Below are 20,367 nucleotides of genomic sequence, written 5' to 3'. Positions count from 1 at the left end.
CGACTCCTAAAATTGTCATAGTGGGCATTAGGTTCCAACATAGGAATCTGGAAGGGATACCAGCATCAAGACCAGAGCAGGCATACAAGCCCCATTTGTAGACATGGTCCCAGGACTAGCAGAACTGTTGAGGCTCACTGTGCCCAGTCCCCTGGCTGAGTGATGTCACACACACACACACAAAGTCTGGGTACAGTCTGGAGACCTGGGTCATTCCGATTGCAGGTGGCAGCCAGCAGCCTGGTCAGAGGTGACAGCAGCCCTGGTGTGTGCCACGCGGCTGCCAGAATGTGTGCTCCCTAAGCACACAGAGCAGGTCTGTTTGAGGTCACTATTGCAATGTGTATTTTGAATATTTTCAGCAGTATGTGCACTGTGGGGAGTTGGCCCGTGCACTGCGTGTGCAGCTCATACTTGGTGGGCTTTGTAATGTGTGGAGGCGTTGCCAAGGGCAGCGGAAATGTGGATTTTTTCCAGCATAATCACATGAATCTGCTGCCACCCTCCTCTGCCTCTGGGCCTGTGTTATCTCAGCCTGAAGCTAGGAAGGTTCCCACAACAAGAGCAGCTGGATTGTCCAGGGGACAGAAAGAGCAAAAGGCCTGCTTGCTCTGTCCCTGTGGATTCTTGAACACGGTGTCCAGGAGAGACCTTCAGGACTCTATTGAAACAGGTCTTCTTAAGACCTGTGCTGGCCATTCCTGGGGCGAGATGGCAGGGACTGCCTGCCTTTTCAGGGTATTCACCGAAAGAGCTCTGAGGTGAGGGTGGGCTGAGGAATCCAGTCCTCATATGCAGGGTCATGCTGTTGCACGGCTCCTATCGAGAAGGAAGGTCTCTTGGGGAAACTGAGGGCCCAGTCCAAGGCTACACTTTGTCCTGTCAGCTCTTACCCTAGGCTCTTTTTTGTAAAGTTGAGATTCACTTCAGTCCACCCCATCAGACTGATGCCCAGTACCCCAAGTCCTTGATATTAGTTCTGTTAGTTTTTAGAGCTGGCAGAGCAAGGTGCCACAGACTGCCTGGCTTAAACAGCAGCAATTCATTTACCACAGTCCTAGGCCTGGGGTCTGGGGTCAAGGTGTCAGCAGAGCTGGTTTCTTCTGAGGCCCCACCCTTTGGTGTGTGGCTGGCTGCCCTCTAGCTGTGTCCTAAGGTGGTCTTCCCTCTGCGTGTTCTAGTCTCTTAAGGACATCAGTTATATTGGATTAGAGCCACCCCCATGATCTCATCTTAATTGCTTCTGGAAAGACCCTGTCTCCAAATTCAGTTACTCTCTGAAGTACAGGGGTGTTAGGGCTCCAACAGAGGAACTTGGGGTCTTGAGTCTGTGATTAAACTGTATTTTCCAGGGCCCTAGCCAGAGGGTCCACATCCAGCCCATGCTTGGAGTGACACCGGCTGGCACAGAGGGTGCCACCCAGTTAAATAGCTGTATCCCAAGAGACTTATTCTGTATTCAGCTCAGTCCCAACAAGAGGAAACCAGGGCTCACTTAGCTGAGGGGCACTCAGTTGCCACGGTGACCTCCATCTGCACAGTCAAATACACACAGCCCAGCCACTTCTCTGAGCTGGAGGACTTCCCCACCCCCACCTTCAGAGTTCACACTGAGTGTTGAGTCCCTTGGTGACAAAAACATGGAAACGGTTGCCATGGAAGCCATTCTTTGGAGCCCTCAGACTGAAGTGCAAAGTTCAGGATGCCCAGGAACAGTTGAAATGAAAATATGGGAAAATTCCCTACTTCCCACCCCCAGGAGGGTGAATTGGGCAACATCTGATGCTTCCTAGCATCTGGCCAGCCAGTTATGGGCACAGGAAGGAGTGGGGAGGTTGTCTGGGAGTGAAGGTGGCAGAGTGACCCCCAGAGACCTTGAGGGGACTTGGTGGGGGCAGTGGAGCTCCAGGTAGGCCTGTTGTCTAGACAGAGGCAGGGAGGTGATGAGGTACTGCTCTCTCAGGAGGCCTCAGGTGCATTCAGTGGCCAGGGTAGTCTTCATCCTGGTCTAGGGGACAATGGTTCTCTGTCAGGTAGGATGACATGTACAGGGTGTAGAGAGTGGCATAGGAGGGAGGCCCTGTCTATGGATGAAGATGGGTGTTTCACTTGAATGGGGCTTGGCAGGGCTGATGCCTTCTCTAGGTATCTCCAGGACTGTAGGGGTAAGATAGACATGTGTACCTCCATCCCCAGCAATTCCCCCGATAGGCTCCATGAGGCTCTAAGATGTACTAATCAAGGGGTTCTACAGTCAGCAATGCTTGGAAACCAACATGGGTACATGGCTTATCACTTACAGGCCCCCTTAAGCCCTGTGGCAAAGAAGCCTCTTGAAGAAACCTGGTGCTTCACAAACTTATTTTAACAAAGTTCCCATCTTCGTATGTGTGTACATACACATTTCTCTGTGTGTGTACCTGTGTGCATGGGTACATGTGTGCATGGGTGTGGAGGATGCAGTTCGACTTCAGGCATCTTCCTCTATTGCTTTCCACCTTATTTTTTGAGATGGGGTCTCTTACTGAACCTGGAACTCACCGAGCCTTAGGGATCCACCTGTCTTCACCTCCATAGCACTAAGACTTTAGGCATACACGCTGTTATGCCCAGCTTTTCTGTGGGTTCTGGGGATTGAACTCAGGTCCCCAGTGTTTGTCCAGGAAACATTTCCCGACAGAACCATCTCCCAGCCTCTCACCCTTAAACAGTTCCTTGTTTGAAAATGCCTTGTGTGGCTCTGCAGCAGTAGCATCTCTTCTCATGCACTTGGCAGTGACCCTCGGCGTCTTATGGGCAAGTAGCAGCAGCACTCCTGGGGAGCATGTATGAAATGGGGGCTCTGGCCCCTACCGAGTTCTGTTGAATTTGAAGCTCTGAGGTGGATGCAGCAGTGTGTTCTCAGAAGCTCTCCAGGGGACTCTGATGTACACTCCAGGGGAAAGGCTGGCAGAAGACTAGGTGGAAGGCGAAGGGCTGGGGAACCGGAGAGGCTCGAGGGAGGGAGGCAGGCAGCCTGGTGAGGCAACAAAGACTCAGGACTCTAGAAAGGGCACTCTGACCATCCGGGGGCAGGTTATTTTGCTCCTGAGTACCCAGGTCCCATGATGGTCTGCTGAGACTGTGTTGAAGTCGGGTGTGTCAGGGGTATCATGAGGTTTGGGGTGAAGTGACAAGAGCTTTTAGAGGTGCAGGCAGGTGAGGTGGTTCCCGTCTCTAGTCTGCGAGGTGTCAGAACTGTTGTTCATTGAAGCCACCTGCCCTGGGCAGGTGAACCTTATCCAGAGTGCTAGGGGTGTGGCTAATTCCTGCAGCCTCCTCCCCCAATCTCCTTAGTGGACCTCAGCATCCTCCTAGAGGGGGCTTTTCACCAAAGTCAGTGTTAGGTGACACCTTCAAAATAGGCAGGAGGAAGGCTACTTGGAGCAGTGGCCTTGGCCCAGTTAAAGTAGGTGGGGTTCCACTTTGCTACAACCACCTCCATTGGCCCTTGGGGTACCCCCTGCAGCCACTTCCCAGCTCCATTTCTCTATTCTCCTGGTTCTTATAGAAGAACATGGTGCAGATAGGGCTCACCTGATCCCAGGGGCCGGGCAGCTGCTCTTCCCAGCCATGACCCACCCCACTGCCTGTGCTTCCTTTCAGCTGTCCAGATCCATATCCTGAAGGCGGACAAGGCAGGGGACTGGTGGAAGTTCACAGTGAACATCATCTCGGTGTACAAGCAGGGCACAAGTCGCATCCGCCGTGGTGACCAGAGCTTATGGATCCGCTCACGAGACATCGCCTGCAAGTGCCCCAAAATCAAGCCCCTTAAGAAGTACCTGCTGCTGGGCAATGCCGAGGACTCGCCTGACCAGAGTGGCATCGTGGCAGACAAGAGCAGCCTGGTGATCCAGTGGCGGGATACGTGGGCACGGCGGCTGCGCAAGTTCCAGCAGCGAGAGAAGAAGGGCAAGTGCAAGAAGGCCTAGCGCGGAGGCAGCGCGCGCCGGCTCAGGCGGCCAGGGCGCCAGGGCGCTGGCAAGAGCGATGGCCACAGACTTGGCCCTCCAGGGCTTTCCCAGGTTGGGGGAGGGTGGGGGCGGGGCGCAGTCTGAGCGGGGGCGGGGCCCTCGGCGGCTCCACCCCAGCCCCACCCTCGCGCCCCCAGCGGCACCCCTGTGCACACAGCACAAGAGGACCCTGTGTTGACAGGCCAGGCCCTGGAGAAATGAGGACGACGTAGCTACTACCTCACGGCGCTCCTTCCAGAGCAGAGATGCGCTTCCCTAGGGCAAGGTGGGGTCGCCGTGGAGGGGCTGGGGGCAGCCGGCCCTGAGGCCCAAGAGGCGGGCACAGAATGGCACAGTGGCCCACAACCGCTGTGCTTGCTGGTTATTGGAGAAGGGGATATGAGGAGAACTGTGAATTTTCATGCCTGCAGCCTGGGCACGGGCAACCAAACCATCATCCCCGACACAGAAGAACCGCCCCCCCGCCCCCTCCCCACCTTTCTCCGCGATCTACTGTCTAGGAATTCCCATAGGACTCCTGACTTTGACAATCTGGTTCCTCTGTCAAGGGGCCAGATGGCATTGGGTAATCCAGCTTCTGGGCGTCATCGCCACCTGCTGGACTGGTCTCCTGGGTGGAGCTCACTATCTGTAGTGGGGGTGGGGGGACTACTGGGTCCCACTCTGCCCCAGTGGGGCTGGTCTAGGCTTCTGGCCCATCAGAGGGCCTAAGGCCCAAGGACACCCCTGAGAAGCCCAAGCCGGGTGGTCACTGGCTCTGCTGGCACTGCCTGTGGGAGGAGGCTCTGTAAACCAAAACCTCCCAGAGAGTTTCCTTTCTGGAAACTTGGAAACAGCCCCTTTTATGACATTTTTCCAGGGGAGGGGGAGGGGGGACTGGCGGGGTTTAGGGCAATGACACTATTTGTGTAATGACATCAGCTCCCACAAGGCCTCTCAGCAGTGTCAACAGCTGGAAAGGGCCTGGTCAGGCATGGAATGCTGGCTGTACAGACAGTTGGGCCGAGCTTGGGGGTGGGGGCTTGCTCGAGTCAGGACAAGGTTGCTGGCTCAGCCAGGTGCCCTAGTGTCCAAAGCCATAGGCAGGCAGAGCCCAGAGTGGCCAGATTCCTAGGAGCCAAGGAAGCCGTGGCCACTTCCTGTTGCCGTCTTCACTGCTGGTTCCCAAGGGTTAAGAATCCCACTGTGGCCCACAGCTGTCTTTGTCTTGCCTGGGCAGCCTCACCCATTCCTTTCTGGCTGTCTTGTGACAGTTCCTATGCCTTCCTCTGTGCCTAGTCCTCTTAAGCCTCCAAGAATATCCTCAGGCAGGCAGCTCCAAGTCTTTTCTTCCTGTTGCTTCACAGGCCCCCTTCGCCGCCTTTGCCTCCCTCCACTCAGGCCTCCAGCCCCAACCTCATGCCCTGCACACTGGATGAGAGGTCTGGCTCCTCTCTCCGTCAGGAAATTGGTTTCATTTCCCCTGCCCATTTATGGCTGCCCAAAAGGACCATACAAGGAATGAAGCTCAGCCCCTTAGCAGCTTGGCTTTGCTTCTCCCACTTGTGCCCACGTCACCACTGCCATTTACTGAGCACCTGCTTGGTGCCAGGCACTTTACCCACACACTCTTAGCCTGTCTTCATAATAATCCCATGGGATAGGGATTGTCATCCCCCTTTTTACCAGAAAAGAAATGCATACGCATGCATGCCTAAGGTCACAAGTACACGATAGCACTGGGACTCACACTCTGGCCAGCTGCACACCAGCTCTGTGGCCCACTTAGCATTTCCCACAGCAGGATGGGGGTTGGGGAAAAGCTGTCAAATGCAACTGGGTTTGGAAACCTTGGTTGAAACCTCGAGAATATGAGCCTGGAGTGGGGTCAGCGACAGGCACAGTGACACCTCTAGAGGGGGCATCAAGAGTGGCAGGGTACAGGGAATGGACTCACTAGAGAGCAGCTCCAGGAAGTCCCAGGGTCCAGGAAGGTAGGCTTTGGCCATTGGAAAGGGCTTAGAAAGGTGACTTGGCTACTCCAAGCATGGGGAGAGGGTGGCAGGGAGCAGAAAGACCTGCCCGGGAAAGGTCATGTGGTTTCCTTGGCCCAAGCCTGAGGTTAGAGGGCAGGGGCCTTTCCCTAGGCTCTAGCCCGTGTGGTCTGCTGAGTGCTGTCAGCAGCAAATGGCTGCATGCTGCAAAGCAGCTGTCCTATTGTTATACTAACATAACTTCTGACTTACCCAGGAGGGCTGTGCCAGCTCTGCCCTGTGAACCTGGGTCCCAGTCTCACCTGGTATCCTTTGAGACCCCTTAGCTAGAGCCAGGGACCAGCAAAGCAACAAGACATATTGCTGAAAATCCAGTGACACCCCTCAACCACTCCAGTGAGGATTACGTTGAATGGCCAGGTAGAAGTCATTACAGTTTGTCACAGCTGCCTCCTGCATGTCTTGAACCCAGCCTGAACCTGGCTCACCTCTCCTCTGCCTGAGAGCCAGCCTGGGGAACGCAGCCTTCTCCCACCCACCCTCTGTCCCACCCCAGGGAGGAGATGGAAAGGGGAAAGGAGATGGAAAGGAGACATCCTATTTGTACAGTTAGGAAGGGATGCAAAACGGAAGTAGGTTCCGAGTTTGAGAGTGTATTAACAGAGTTGTGATATGTAGGTCTTTGAAGAGCACCATACCATGCATACCAGGTTAATAATTCACCAGTCAGACTCCCCAGCTGCCCTTTTTCTTACCAACTGGGTAGTCTGGTGCCCCTGTCAGCCCAGTGCCTGCTTTGCTAACACAGTCACACAAAAGTGTGTGGTTGAGAGAGGAAATGGGGTATCCCTAGATACACTTGTGAGCTGTGACCTCTGTCTAGAGCATCTGTCTTTGAAAGCAGGGCAGGAGGCTGTGAATGGCCCACAGCCCTTAGGGACCTCTTGGAACACTGCCTCAGTAGTAACATACAGGCAATGGGTACAGGCTGTCTAAGAACTGTCCCAAGCTGGAACAAGACAAATGAAGAGACCTTTAGGGACTGACTTGGGAAATGGTTCCTTTAGAATCTCAACACTTAAAAGACCCTCCTCTCCTCCATCCGCAGAGCCTAGAGAGTGGGCAAAGCTCACACTGATGGGCCATGGTCCGAGGATAGCTGTTCCTGTGGACCACAGCCATGCCATACCCCAGGGGTATCAAAATTGTCTTTGTGGGTCCTTGCCCCTGCCAAAATCCAAGCCAGCCACCCCTCTTGTGTTGTTGGACATCCCTCACCATTTCCTATTCCAGACACACCTCCTGGCCTCCCTGGCCTCCCTCCTGTGTTGCCGATTTCTGCTTACTCAGAATTGTAAATGTTTAGTTGTGACCATGACATATTGTTTGGGTCAGTGTTCCTTTCCAATGCATACTAATATATTATGGTTATTATATATGAATATATTTAATGACATGGAGAAAGTTGTGGATTTTTTTAAGGTTTTTTTTTGTTTGTTTGTTTAAATTAGAGTTGTGATGGACCCAGATGGAACTTGTAACGTGGGCCCCACATGATAGAACTAAATTCAGATATCATTAAATAAACTCTTGTATACTGTGCTGTGTCCCAGTCTTTCTTGGTGGCCTGAGCTATGGTGGCAGTGTGGGGAGGTAGAAGGGTAGAGTCTTCCAGCAACTTAAGGAATATGGCGTCTTGCCCTAGAACACCCCAGTAAGACAGAATCTTGTGTGTGTTTTAAACAAAGAGCCCTAACTACCCAAAAAAGGCAGGAAAAATATAGCCTTGCTTGGAAAGTCCTGGGGGCTTGCTGGCTCTGTTATTTTGAGCTAACAGGCTCTCAAATGGGACAGTCTGTATTGCAGTCCCAAGTCACCATCCTGGAACAGATCCTTGCCATTTCCTGGAGTTCCCAGATAGAGAAGAACTCAGGATAGGGAAGAGGAGGGTCCTCTAGACTTGCCTCACTGGCAGTAGTGTGTATGTGGGTAACCTTTGACCTTTCTGTTAGGTTCAGAACCTGTAGATGCTTTTCGATTTTTATATACCCGGTTCTTCTATTCAAAATCAAGACGATGAGACCAATCCAACAGGCTGGTAAAACTCAAGGAATTTTTGCAAAAGCTTTTTCCCAGCCTACTGCTGAAGGCTTGGTGCGGGGCAGGGGCTGGGCCTATGCCAGCACCATGCAGCCACCAGGAGCTGAGCTATGTTTAAACTTCCAAATGGTTGTGATTTCTTTACTAAACAAACAAGCCAGCCATGGGACTGTGTGCTGCCGTGCCATGGCTTTGAAGACAAGACTCAGTCATTGGCCTGGTCTATGGTCTAGCTCCTCAGCAACTCGGATTCTTGGATGCCCTTGCTTTCAAAGCATGAAAGTCTTCCCTTGCTGTGGATAGGTTGGAGGCAGTGTTAAGTCAACCTCTGCTGGAGGTTTCTCTGACCAGGGTTCCAAAACCAGGGTATGTAGGTACACACCTGGACTTTGGCGTCCCACTCCATCTCCAGTAGGTTCCTACTGAATGACAATGCCTGGTGGTGAGTGGGTAGAGACAGGAAGTAGATCTTGACTGGATGAACAGACTGAGGAGAAAGTAAGCCTTGTCTGAAGTGTCAGGCTCCTAGGGCTGGCTGGACCACTTGTAGGATTTCAGACTCACTGAGGCTGGGGCTAAGAGTCCTGTGATGTCCTTCGCAGCTTCATTCTTTATTATTATTATTATTATTATTATTATTATTATTATTTTGGTCTTTTGGAGACATGGTCTCCCTGCAGCCCCAGTTGGCCTGGAACTGCTATGTAGACAGGCTGGCTTTGAACTCAGAGATCCACCTGCCTCTGCCTCCCAAGTGCCGAGATTAAAGGTATATGCTACCACGCCTGGCTATTATTTCTATTTTATGTGTATGAGTGTATTGCCTGCATGTATGTAAGTGTACTCCTGTCATGCAATACCCACAGAGATCAGAAAAGGGTGTCAGATCCCCTGGAACTGGAATTAAGGTTGTTAGCCACCATGTGGGTGCTGGGATTTGGACCCCGGGTCCTCTGCAAGAGCAACCAGTGTTCCTAACAGCTGAGACATTTCTCCAGCCCCCAACAGTTTGATTCTTGTCTTTGGCCATTTTTTAGGTCAAGGGTTCAATTTTCAAGGACTTTTCATGACAGCTTTTTTTCCCTCCACAAAGCTGTCTGTGTCAGAGTATGCTCTGACCTCACTGCTGGGCCCTATGCTGGCAGAAAACGGATAATCAGAGAGGTGTCAGAACTGACTGAACAGCTCACTGCCTCCTGGGGCCTTCTACCTGGCTGGGGAGACAAGGTGCTGATAGCTTCCCAATTCTAAGAAAACACAAAATAAGCAAGGGCTCTGATAAGCACTGGCCCAAGGTGGTGTGAAAAGCCCCTTCTCTCTGCTAAAAAAATTAGAGAGGGAAGGAAGCTGAGCCATCCTATCAGAGATTGGGGGCCAGGTCACTCCAAAAGCCAGAGGCCTGCTGGGGATGGAGCTCTGCAAGGCCTGCCAGGCAGGGTTCATGCATTGACGAGGCCAGCCCACGCCATCCCTGCATTTCCCAGGGCCAGCGACTGGCATGGGGATGCCTACGCAGGGCACACACACATCCCATGGTCTCAGATTTTGTTGAACAGACACCTCTTTCCCTGCCCTTTCTAATACTAAATAAAGACATATAAGAAACGAGCCAAGAAAAATGGGGAGTGAAAGGAAGAGCAGCCAGTGAGAAATACTGACATGGACGGATTAACTCACTGCTTTATCAACCGCAGACTCGGCAGGACAGCAAGGCGTTCTGGAAGGAGGTCAAGGCCTTTTGTGGTATGTGGTTGGGAGCAAGCGTAAAATCCTAAGGCACAATAAGAGGAAAGATGAGTTTGGTCTTACCTTTTAAAATAAAAGGTGGGAGGATACTCAGTTAACATCAGCAGGGTCAATGCAAAAAGCTGCTAGTGTAAGTAAAGCTGGGGGAGGAGGGAAAACAGCTATCTGGCTGGCAGCTGGCAACCTTGAAGCCGAGGAGCAGTCAAGAATTCTGCAGCAGCCCCACAGTGAGAAAGCCCCAAGGACCCCAAGTTCGAGAGCAAACACAATACCAGCAGACTCGGTGGCTTTAGGCAGCAGGGGAAGAGGGTCCAGGAATTTTCGTGTCAGAGCCACTAAGGCCTGGTGGATGCTGTGTCTATGGCCAGGCCTTGAAGGTCTGGAGTGGAGACTGTCCTGGCTAATGACAGCTAAGGTTTAGTACAATTATTAATAATCATGAAGTTTAAGTGGAACAGTACCAGTTGTACCCAGGTATCTGGATTTCTTTATATAGTATCCAGACTTGAAAACAAGTAAATAATTCATTAAAACAGTTTTTAAAAACATTTTATTATATTTTTATTATTTTTATGTGTATGAGTATATTGCTTACATGTATGTAAGTGCACCCATGTCATGCAATGCCTGCAGAGGTCAGAAGAGGGCATCAGATCCTCTGGAACTGGAGTTATGGATGGTTGTTAGGTACCATGTAGGTACTGGGAATGGAACCTGGGTCCTCTGAAAAAGCAGTCAGTGCTCTTAACTGCAGAGCCATCTCTCCAGCCCCATAAAACAGTTTTTATGCTCTTATGTTAATAAGGTTTATTTTCACTGAAAATGCATCTGAGGAGAGGGTGCTGAGTGGGTCTTGCCAGTCTTCGTGCTCTGGGAGGGTTAGGACTTAGTCAACCAGTTCCAGAGTACTTGCTGCTAGTTACTGGATTGCAGGTAAACAAGGCCTTGCAAAACCATGCTGGTAAACACCACTTCTACAGGAGCCATGTTACCCGGGTCTCCAGGCAGTAGGTCCTCCCTGCTACATCTCAGCCAGCTGGGTATGCCTAGCTGCTTCTGGCCTGATGGGCTGAGAAGGCCACCCTTGAGGAAGACTGAGAGGGGCTGTGTCTTCCTGCCTACAATACCCATGGTCTAGATGCCAGGTCCTTGCCTTGTTCCTTTCCAGGCAGCTTTCCTTCCACCCTCCCCTGCCCATGGGTACAGAGAAGTGAGGTAATTTGTTCAGGGTCACACAGTTAGCAATGGCTGGGCTGGGCCTACAGCCCACTCAGCTGGAAGAACAGAAGCTGCTGTGTGCAGACATGGGCCAGTGTCTTCCTGAAAAGGCCTTTCAATGCGATTGAGCCGGGCCTTCGTGGCTCTGGTTCAAAGACGCCCCATGAGTTGCCGGGGCTTCGTGCTGAGCAAATCAAGAGGAGGTGAGAAAGTCAAATAGACTGTCAATGCCACCTCCACTGAGCCCCAAGTGGGGAGCTCCAAGGAGACACTATTTGTACAGATTTGGGGTTTCACACAAGACTGGACGATGCAGCTCTGCAGATTGTTGGTCTTACCTCAGGTAATCCATTAGCAACCACCCCTCCCTGACAAATGTGTCTCAGGGCACACTGCATCCAAAAGCCCTGGCCCCCAGTCCAACACAGCCCTTCTCCTCCCAATCAGACATCCTTGACACAGGCTCGTTCCTCTTTCTCACCAGTCTGCTCCATGATGGCACAACCCAGTCTGAGAGCCTGTCCCACACCCTCTCAGCCATTTGCCACCTCCTGGTGGGACATGACCTCAGTCATCTTGCTAAGTTTACTCCTCAGAAGCTTGGGCATCACTGGCCAAATCAGCAAGGGGAGCTTTGTTTCTGGTCTGGCTTACTCCTATGTTTTGTGTATGGTGGAAAGTGTACACAGGATCCTGAGCCGCTGGCCACTGGGGATTAGACATATATTAATGGAGAACCTTGTTCTCAGCTGAGCCAAGTGGCATGCTGTGCTTACATGAGTACCTCACTCAGTCCTCACAGCATCCCTGGAAGGAGGGACAGGATTGTCTTATCTCCATTTTCTAGAGGATGACACAGGCACAGAAAAAGGTAATCTGCCTGTGGTCACAGCTAATAAGTGGCGTGGCCATCCTTGGAACTGTTTGCTGCATGTTTCTAACTCTCCACCCTCTAGAACTTCTTGCTCATAGTGGTAGAACAAGACCAAGTAAGTGGTTCCAGCCAGCGAGTTGTAGCTGAGGTGAGGGAGTCCTGAGCTGAATATCTTGCTGCTGTCTGGTAAGCTCCTCTGCCAAAGAAACCTCAATGGCATGCCATTGGCCTGGGTGTCAGAGTGAGGAGACAGAGTCAGAGCTGAGCAAAAGCCTGGACTTACGGACCTCAGGCCTTTTCAGAACATTTAGAATCTTGGTCTCAGGGTCCCAGAGTCCCAGGAAAGGGCACTACTCCAGACTACATTGTGGCTCTCTTCCTGACTCTGTCCAGAGGAGTCCTTGGTCATATTCTCCTGCTTTCTATACGGAGAGAAGAGTGGGCATGCTGCTGGGACCACTGGACCCCTCTGACTCAGATGCACCCACCTTGTGAATCCAATATCCTTTGCAGCCCCACTCTCTAAAACACACATGTAAATGGTCTCACTCTGGACATGCACACACACAAAGATACAGGCAGTGCTCTCCTAATGTCATAAGCACACTTTTCTCTGCACCCTAAACAGTACTTCACCATCTGACTGCTCCTTACCCCAACCTCTAAGGCAACATACTGGCTACTTAGAAAGGTGCCAACTTTGAAGAATGAGTTTATGACTGCTGAGAAATGGAAAAGGATGTGTGTTCACATCTGAAGGCAGTTCCCAAAGTAGAGCTCAGAAATTCTTCAGAGCAGAGCAGTCAACACCACTAGGAATGCTAAACTCTGTGGGGGATGGGACAGGGCAGGGTGACAGGGTAGTAGTTTCACACTTAGACGCATATGCCCCTGGCAGCCCCTTCTGCATGGTCCTTGCCTTACTCCCACCCTGCTATCTGGACATCCAGATATAAGACTGCCCACTTATTTGTACATGGGCACATGATGTCCCCAAGCCAATCAGCCATCAAGGTTACAAACTGCATATTAATTTGGCATTCCTCAGGATGCCCACATATTGTGGGTGACTGGAATCCATGGGCAGCCACGGGGCAGTGACCACTTGAAGAACCTCTGGCTAGTGCCAGAACAACTGAAGGTTGAAGCCAGAAGGGTCACACCTGGGCCAGTGCTCCAGGCTAGCTCTTCAGAGCTGCTCAGTTCTGCTCCTCTACTGCAGTGATACACATCAAGAGTCCAGAGCATCGGGAAATTTATTGAGAGAAGGTGTTGTGTACCAAAAGGGTTCTGGGGTTTCATTCAGCATTGGCAGGTGTCACAGAGGGTGGTCCCTTTATTGCTATCACTTGGTTGGCCACACTGCAACCACCACAATAGCCACGAGCAGCAATAAAATCACCATTATCATCCCTGCAAAAGAAAAGCAGAACAGGTCTCTTTTAATGATTCAGAACAGAAAAAGAATCACACTGTAGGCGGTATCTTCAGAGAGGACAGTGGACATAGCTCAGGCTTTGTAGGCTGGTGGACACAGCAGGCAAGGGACCCTGCAAACATGCACTGCCTGCCTTGACAACTCTCACAGTGTTCTTGATTGCATGACAAGAGTCCTGGGAGGGACCAGGACCAGGCCTTGCCATTTGGCCCTCAGGTGCACCTACACTCCTAGCTCCAGCTGTGTTGTGCCTCTTAGGTGATAAGCAGAGTAGAAACCGTCGAAGATGGCCACTCTTGTTACCCAACTAAATTTTGCATTGATGAAGCATTGATAAAACAAAATACCTAATATTAACTGGCCAATTCTGGCCATGGTCTATTTTTGTGTGAACTAAGAACAGTTTTGACTTTTATGTATTTACTTATTTGTGTGTGTTTTGAGACAAGGTCTCCCTATAGCTCCAGCTGGCCTGCAACTCATTATGTAGACCAGGCTGGCCTCTATCTCACAGAGCTCCACCTGCATCTGCCTCCTGAGTGCTGGAATTAAAGGTGTGCATCTCCACACCAGGCTCTATTTGTTTTTATTTTATTTTATTTTGATTTTTTTTGAGACAAGGTCTCCCTGTAGCCCCAGCTGTTCTGGAACTTGCTATGTAGACCAGGCTGGCCTTGAACTCACAGAGATCCGCCTGCCTCTGCTGCCCAAGTGCTACGATTAAAGGCGTGTACCACCACACCCGGCTTTTATTTTGTTTTATATTTTATTTATTTTATTATTATTTTGCTTTTTGAAATAAGGTCTCGTATCCTAGGCTGGCCTTGAATTCACTTTATTGCTGAAGATAACCTTGAACTTCTAATCTTTTTAAAAATACTTCACTTATTATTTGTGTGTGTGTGTATGTGTGTGAGTGTGTGTGTGTGTGTTGCCTGCATGTATGTAAGTGTACCAGTGTTGTGCAATGCCCATGGAGGTCAGAAGAGGTTGTCGGATCCCCTAGAACTGGAGTTACGGACAGTTGTTAGCTGCCATGTAGGTGCTGGGAGCCAAACCTGGGTCTTCTGCAAGAACACCCAGTGCTCTTAATCACTGAGCCATTTCTCCAGCCTTTGATCTTTTTACCTCTACCTCCTAAGTACTGAGATTATAGGTATGTGCCACAACATCTGGTTTATGTGTTGCTGGGGATTGGACCCAGGGCCTCATGCATTCTAGGTAAGCACTCTACCAAGTAAGCTATACCCCCAAGACACTTTTATATTTTTAAATGGTCTCCCCAAAAGTGAAAGGAGTAACTGTGTTGTTGGTGCTCTGCAAAACCTAAACTACTTCTTATCTGTTCTTTTGTAGAAGTTTGCAGAACGCTGCTGTGCCTCATTGCAGCAGCTGTGACTCAGCTACAGCACACCAGTTAATTGCATTCTAGTTCTCAATCTTCATTTCTTTCATCTAGGATTTCCTTCCTTCCTTGTAAATTTGGCCATGCACTAACATTTCAGAGTGGGGTTATAATGCTTTAGCTAGCAGTTCAAAATCCTTGCAGCGAGAAGACATGTGCATGTATCGGAATACTGTCTTGGTGACCCAGAAGAGCATTATCTTTCATTCATTTTTGTCTTAGGAAATACTTCTGGTTGTCTGAAGAGCTCCCTGTGGACAGAGTCCCACTGCTTAGTCATTCTGCTAGGAGTGAAGCTTGGGTTGAAGACTTGTTCCTGGCTGGGCTGAAAGGGCTATGCTGAGCAGTATCAGGAGAAGGCAATGGGCACGGGGGCAGTGATCAGCCCGAAAGGGCCTCTAAGGGGGCAGTTCCTGGCATTCCAAGGCCTGGAGTCGGCCAGGAAGAGGGGTTGGCTATTTGGGAAGTAAGGAAATGAGCCGGGGACATGGCCACTATAGCTCAAGCAGGCTCCCATTGGCCGGCACACTGGCTGAGCAGCTGTGTGCAGCAAGGCTTCTCCTGAGGCTGGGATGATCAGGGTGTAAAAACACACATAAGTCTTGAATTTTCAAACCATGATGGTGATGAAAATAGTGGAATAAACAATGAGAGGGAAGGAATATGGAAAGATAACTGATTGTGAAGACAAAAACATCCATGTGCTTTTAGTTTATACACACGAAGCCTCTTCAAGGGAAGAGGCCTTGAGCCCTGGGCAATCCCCAGCCCTGCAGCACAGACTAAACCCACCGTTCTCCTGACTCGGCTCATTCTTCACAGTGCTGCTGGAGCAATCTTTTTCAAATGTGAATTTGAGCAGGTTGCCTCTTTGCTCAAAGCCCTTCAATGGCTCAAACTGAGGTTCAGCCTCTAGAAAGCCATGCATGATCTGCCCCGGAAGCCCCTCGGGGTCCTGCGCTCCAGCCATTTGGCCCCCTTCACTTCACCAACATGCCATACTTTTTTTTTTAACATGCCATACTCTTGCTTTTACAACGCTGAACCTTTTGCCTGGCAGTTTTCCCCTCTTGGCCTGGTGAACCCCCAGTCTCAGCACTGGTGACATTTCGTAACAATCTCCTTCATGGCCTGCAGTTAGTGGCGCTTTTTGCAGCTCTACATCTCCAGAGTAGGACTTAGTCACATCATTGTTAGGTGCCAATTCCCATCTGTTTCCTCCTGTGGCAGGTGGATGTCCACAGTAGGAACTACACCTCCTCACTTGCCACTGCATCAGAGAACCTAACAGAGTGGGTCCACAGAGGCGCTGTGTATACACAATAAATGAATATTTGGAAGGGTGAGAAGACAATAAGACACAGGAGTAGTGAACAGGGAGGGAGAAGCAGAAACTGTCAAGTAGGAAATTCAAAAGTGATCCTACCAACCTTCAGATGGCATGGAGACACCAAGACAGGGAAGGCTCTTGGGTTCTGGGAACTATTGTTAGTACAATGCTGCCTCCGGAGGGGCTGAGGTGGTTATCACAGAAGCAGAATTAGACACATTGCACCTTAACTGTGATAGGGGCAGGAACTGAAGTAGACCTCCCTCTTGACACTATAGATGGTAAGTTGATAGCATGTAACAAAGTAGGTCTTGTCCAAAGACAAAAAGGGAGCTCCAACAGCAAAGACAAGACTTTTACATTTTAAACCCTTTCAGAGTGAACACAGGTTCTCTGGGAGGAAACTTTCAATAGGCTTATGTAAACTGTAGTGAAGTAATATCAAGACAGTAGGCGGCAGTGATACGCCAAGGCCAACTTCGGGGCCCTTTGGCCAAAGAGATTTTATTTAGATACCTTATCGTGCAATCCTTTCTATACAGTGTGAGCACAGCTCAGGTACCTTTCTGAATGGAGTCTTTCTGGATACGCTCTGGAAAGTGTGAACCCTGTCAAAGCCAGGCAAAGCTCAGCCCCACAGGTCACCAGGTTTTGGTCTCTGTGCTAGGGGTGTATTATCTGGCTCACCTCTCCATAATTAGTCACTCTGCTGTGTGTTCTATACACAGGAAACATAGGTTCAAGAAGGCTGTATGGGAACCCAGGTGAGTCTGACTCTTAGCCATGGTCTTAACCCCTCCCTGAACCACAGGAGCCCACCCAGGGGTCTTGATGCCCAACAGAGTGTGGGGTTTATCAGGCACAGAAGCCCAGACTCTCTGGGGATGAAAAACTAGGATACAGTTTCTTCTCTTCATCTTCTCTTTGCTCTTTCCTTCTACTTTTTATGGTGGAAAACTTTAAACACACATACAAGTAAGTCACTGAGCTTTAACAAGAACCAGTCCCTGGCTAGCTTGCTTTCGCAGGCACCCTCACCTGCTTCTGGGCTCATTGTACTACCTGGAAACAGCTCTTGGGTATGTTTCACCCACAGACATTTCAGGGAGAGTCACTGTGCTAAATAATAATAATAATAATAATAATAATAAGCCAGTTACAGTGGTGCACACTTTTAATTCCAGAAGTCAGGAGGCAGAGGCAGGCAGATCTCATGACATGGAGGCATAGCAAGTTCCAGGCCAACTGGGGCTGGAAGGAGACCCTATCTCAAAAACCAAAATAAAGTCACTGTGTTAGAGGCACTGTCACATAACCACAGAGTTCTTCCTAGTTTCCCATCCAGAGGCAGGCCAGGGCCCCAGCCTTCTGACATGGGAAAGTGGTTCCAGGTTTGAGGATGCAGTGACCATCTTGCAAAATGGCTCCTGGAACAACCTGAGTCACAGTATGCCATGTGTCAAAGATAACTTTTTTTTTTCTCACAACAGTGCTCAGGCCTCAGGGGTGGAGGGGTCTCACCATCCATCCCCTAGCTAAGGAAATGTTTGACATTTCAGAACAAGAATGACAGTGGAACTCTGGGAGCCTGCCAACTTCTAAACAATGAACGTTCTGGCCGCTCTGGCCAGCCCTAGTGTAGAACACCTGTGAGGCTCCTGCCTGGGGCGTTTCCTCTGCACTTCACTGGGCTCCTGCCCTGGCCCTGCTGGCACCTGGCAGGTCAGATGCTCCCTCCCTGAACTCAAGAGCCCCTTTCAGGAGTGAGCATGGGGTGCCAAGGGTTACAGGAGTGGAAAAAAATGCCCATTTCCTTTTGGTCAGTTTACCAGATGAGTACTACTCAACTACTTACAATATTTATAAGTCTAGCTCACGGCACTTAAAAAAAGATGTAAGAAAACAAACTCCTTTTCAGACTGGGAAAGGACATTAAACACAGTGGCTCAGGAACAGGAGTATGTTTTCTGAAGATTGTTCATGTGGACTAATGGCCCATACTTTTTTCCAGTGAAACACTGGAAACCAGTGAAGAACAAGCTTGTGAAGCCAAAACCTCTGCCACAGAGGAGTGTAGGCGATGGCCCTTGGCTCACTGCAAGGATGAGGAGAAGAAACGGGAAATATGGAGGCCAGCTTTTCCAGAGAACAGATCTCTGTATTGGCCACTTTTACCCCACAGCTGCAGGAGAGGTGTGGGTGGAGGGGACCAGGGGAGACGCAGGATACCCTTGTCTGGAAGTCTTTTCATCTGGTTTTGTCACAAGGAAAGCCATCCTGGCTGCTTCTAGTTGTTTTGAACCAAAATCCACATACTGCCTGCCTGCCTTGCCCCACACAGCCTGTAGGGTCGACAGAACCTGTGACTCCACCTGCAGTGGTCAGTTTTCCTTCACAGTTGCGCTGCCAAAGGTGACATTTGCTTACTTATTAACCAGCTGCTTCTTGCTGATCAAACATGGATTTTTTTTTTTTTTCAGACTCTGGAGCCAAAGTGGGGATTGAGCAGGACAAGAGATAGAACTGGAATATTTGTTTTCAAAAGTTCATGTAAATGTTCCCTTTAATTCTATGACTGGGCAAAAAGCCAAGAAAAGAGTAGACTGTGGGGGAGGGCAGAATGTGTTTGCATTCTGATTTTTGGATTGATTGGCACCTGGAAAGTGAAGCCTGGGGCTCTCGGTGCAGACTGGCCCACTTTGAAGCACTCTGAGCTACTTGTCTGCCCATGGTGTGGACACCACAGCTTTCCTCCAACTGGCCTTGCAGCTCAGAGGGCCAGAGAGCCAAACGCTGCTGAGCAAAGGAGCGCCTACCTGCCTCTGGGCTCACCTGTCTCTTCTCAAAGCTACCTTACCATATGGACTACATGTTAATTTACCCTAATAATGCTTTCATTAAAACATCCTTGGGGCTGGAAAGATGGCTCAGTGGTTAAGAGCACTGGCTACTCTTGCAGAGGACCTGGGCTTGATTCCCAGTGCCCACATGGTGGCTAACAACCCTTTGTAACTCCAGTTCCAGGGGTCTGACACCCTCTTCTGACCTCCACAGGCACTGTACAACACGGGTGCACTCACATACATGCAAGCAATACACTCACACACATAAAATAGAAATAATAAATATTTTTTTTTTAAAAAACCCTGCAAGTCAGGCATGGTGGTGCATTTAATCCCAGCATTGGAGAGGCAGAGGCAGGCAAATCTCTGTGAGTTTCAGGCCAGCCTGGTCTACGTAGCAAGTTCCGGACCAGGTGGGACTATGAGGAAACCCCATCTCAAAAACAAAACAAAACATAACAAAACAAAAAACTACTACTACCAACAACAACAACAACAACAAAACACCCCCAAAACAAAATAAAACACTGTGTAAAAAAGGCAAAAGCCTCCCCTGGTCTTCTGAGCTTGGTTTTGTTCTTAGCCTGACATCCAAACCATTCCTTCAAGCTTTTCCTTCTATTTCACAGATCAGAACTGGGCAGTGTTACCCTCCAACTTCCTCTGTGTGTGTGTGTGTGTGTGTGTGTGTGTTTGCATATGTGTGTGTAGGTCAGATGACCACCTTAGGTGTTGCTCCTCCAGAGTCATCTACCACCTTATCTTTTGAGAGTGGACCTCTTGCTGGCCTGGAACTTACCAGACAGGCTAGGCTGGCTGGCCAGTGAGTCCCAAGGACCCACCTGTCTCCACCTCTCTGTGCTAGGATTACAGGCATAACCCCTATTTCTGAGGATCAACTTCATGATCTTGTGCTTATGAGATGAGCACTCTGCCAACTGAGCAAGCCCACCCTCTCTCTTCTTTATGGACCCTATACTCTCCACCGGCTCCCCCTACCTGTTGCCTTGTCCCATTCCCCGCTGATCTGAAGGCCACAGGCTCAATGCTTAGCTTAGATGTGACATCCTCCATAAAAGCCACTGGGTCCTATACATCCTGCTTCTCCCAGAGACCAAGAAACATGTATATCCACAAAGGGGATCACACACAGTCTTCTATGGTAGAAGGATACTAGTCCACGGACAAAGGACTTCAAATCTACCTGTTAGCTAGGATATCTTGGGAAAGTTTCTAAACTCTGAACTTGGTTCTATCAGTTTTAAAACGAGACACACACACACACACACACACACACACACACACACACACACACCAGTGTAGAACTAGAGATGGCTCAGTGGTTAAGAGTGTTTCCTGCTCTTCCACAGGACTAGAGTTTGGTTACAGGCACCCACATCAGGTAGATGACAACTGCCTGTTAC

General features: G+C 50.0%; 2 protein-coding genes across 4 annotated transcripts in view; one reads left to right on the top strand and one right to left on the bottom strand.

The window, feature by feature from the left end:
• Nucleotides 1-7,591, top strand: part of Ntn1 (netrin 1) — a 223,830-nt gene extending 216,239 nt beyond the window's left edge. For all 3 annotated transcript variants that reach the window (XM_029557540.1, XM_029557541.1, XM_008855738.3), the window contains exon 7: nt 3,646-7,591. In XM_029557540.1, the coding sequence (XP_029413400.1) occupies nt 3,646-3,974 (329 nt within the window). In that variant the 3' untranslated portion in view covers nt 3,975-7,591. The remainder of the gene's footprint in view (nt 1-3,645) is intronic.
• Nucleotides 7,592-13,165: 5,574 nt separating this feature from the next.
• Stx8 (syntaxin 8) overlaps nt 13,166-20,367 on the bottom strand; it is a 277,290-nt gene continuing 270,088 nt past the window's right edge. Inside the window, exon 8 of the mRNA XM_008855736.2 lies at nt 13,166-13,340. Within this exon, the coding sequence (XP_008853958.1) occupies nt 13,273-13,340 (68 nt within the window). The 3' untranslated portion in view covers nt 13,166-13,272. The remainder of the gene's footprint in view (nt 13,341-20,367) is intronic.

Source organism: Nannospalax galili, unplaced genomic scaffold, assembly GCF_000622305.1.
Source record: "Nannospalax galili isolate Female #2095 unplaced genomic scaffold, S.galili_v1.0 scaffold146, whole genome shotgun sequence".
Lineage (NCBI taxonomy): Eukaryota > Metazoa > Chordata > Mammalia > Rodentia > Spalacidae > Nannospalax > Nannospalax galili.
Note: the sequence above shows the minus strand (reverse complement) of the source record. Positions and strands in the feature narration are given on the sequence as shown.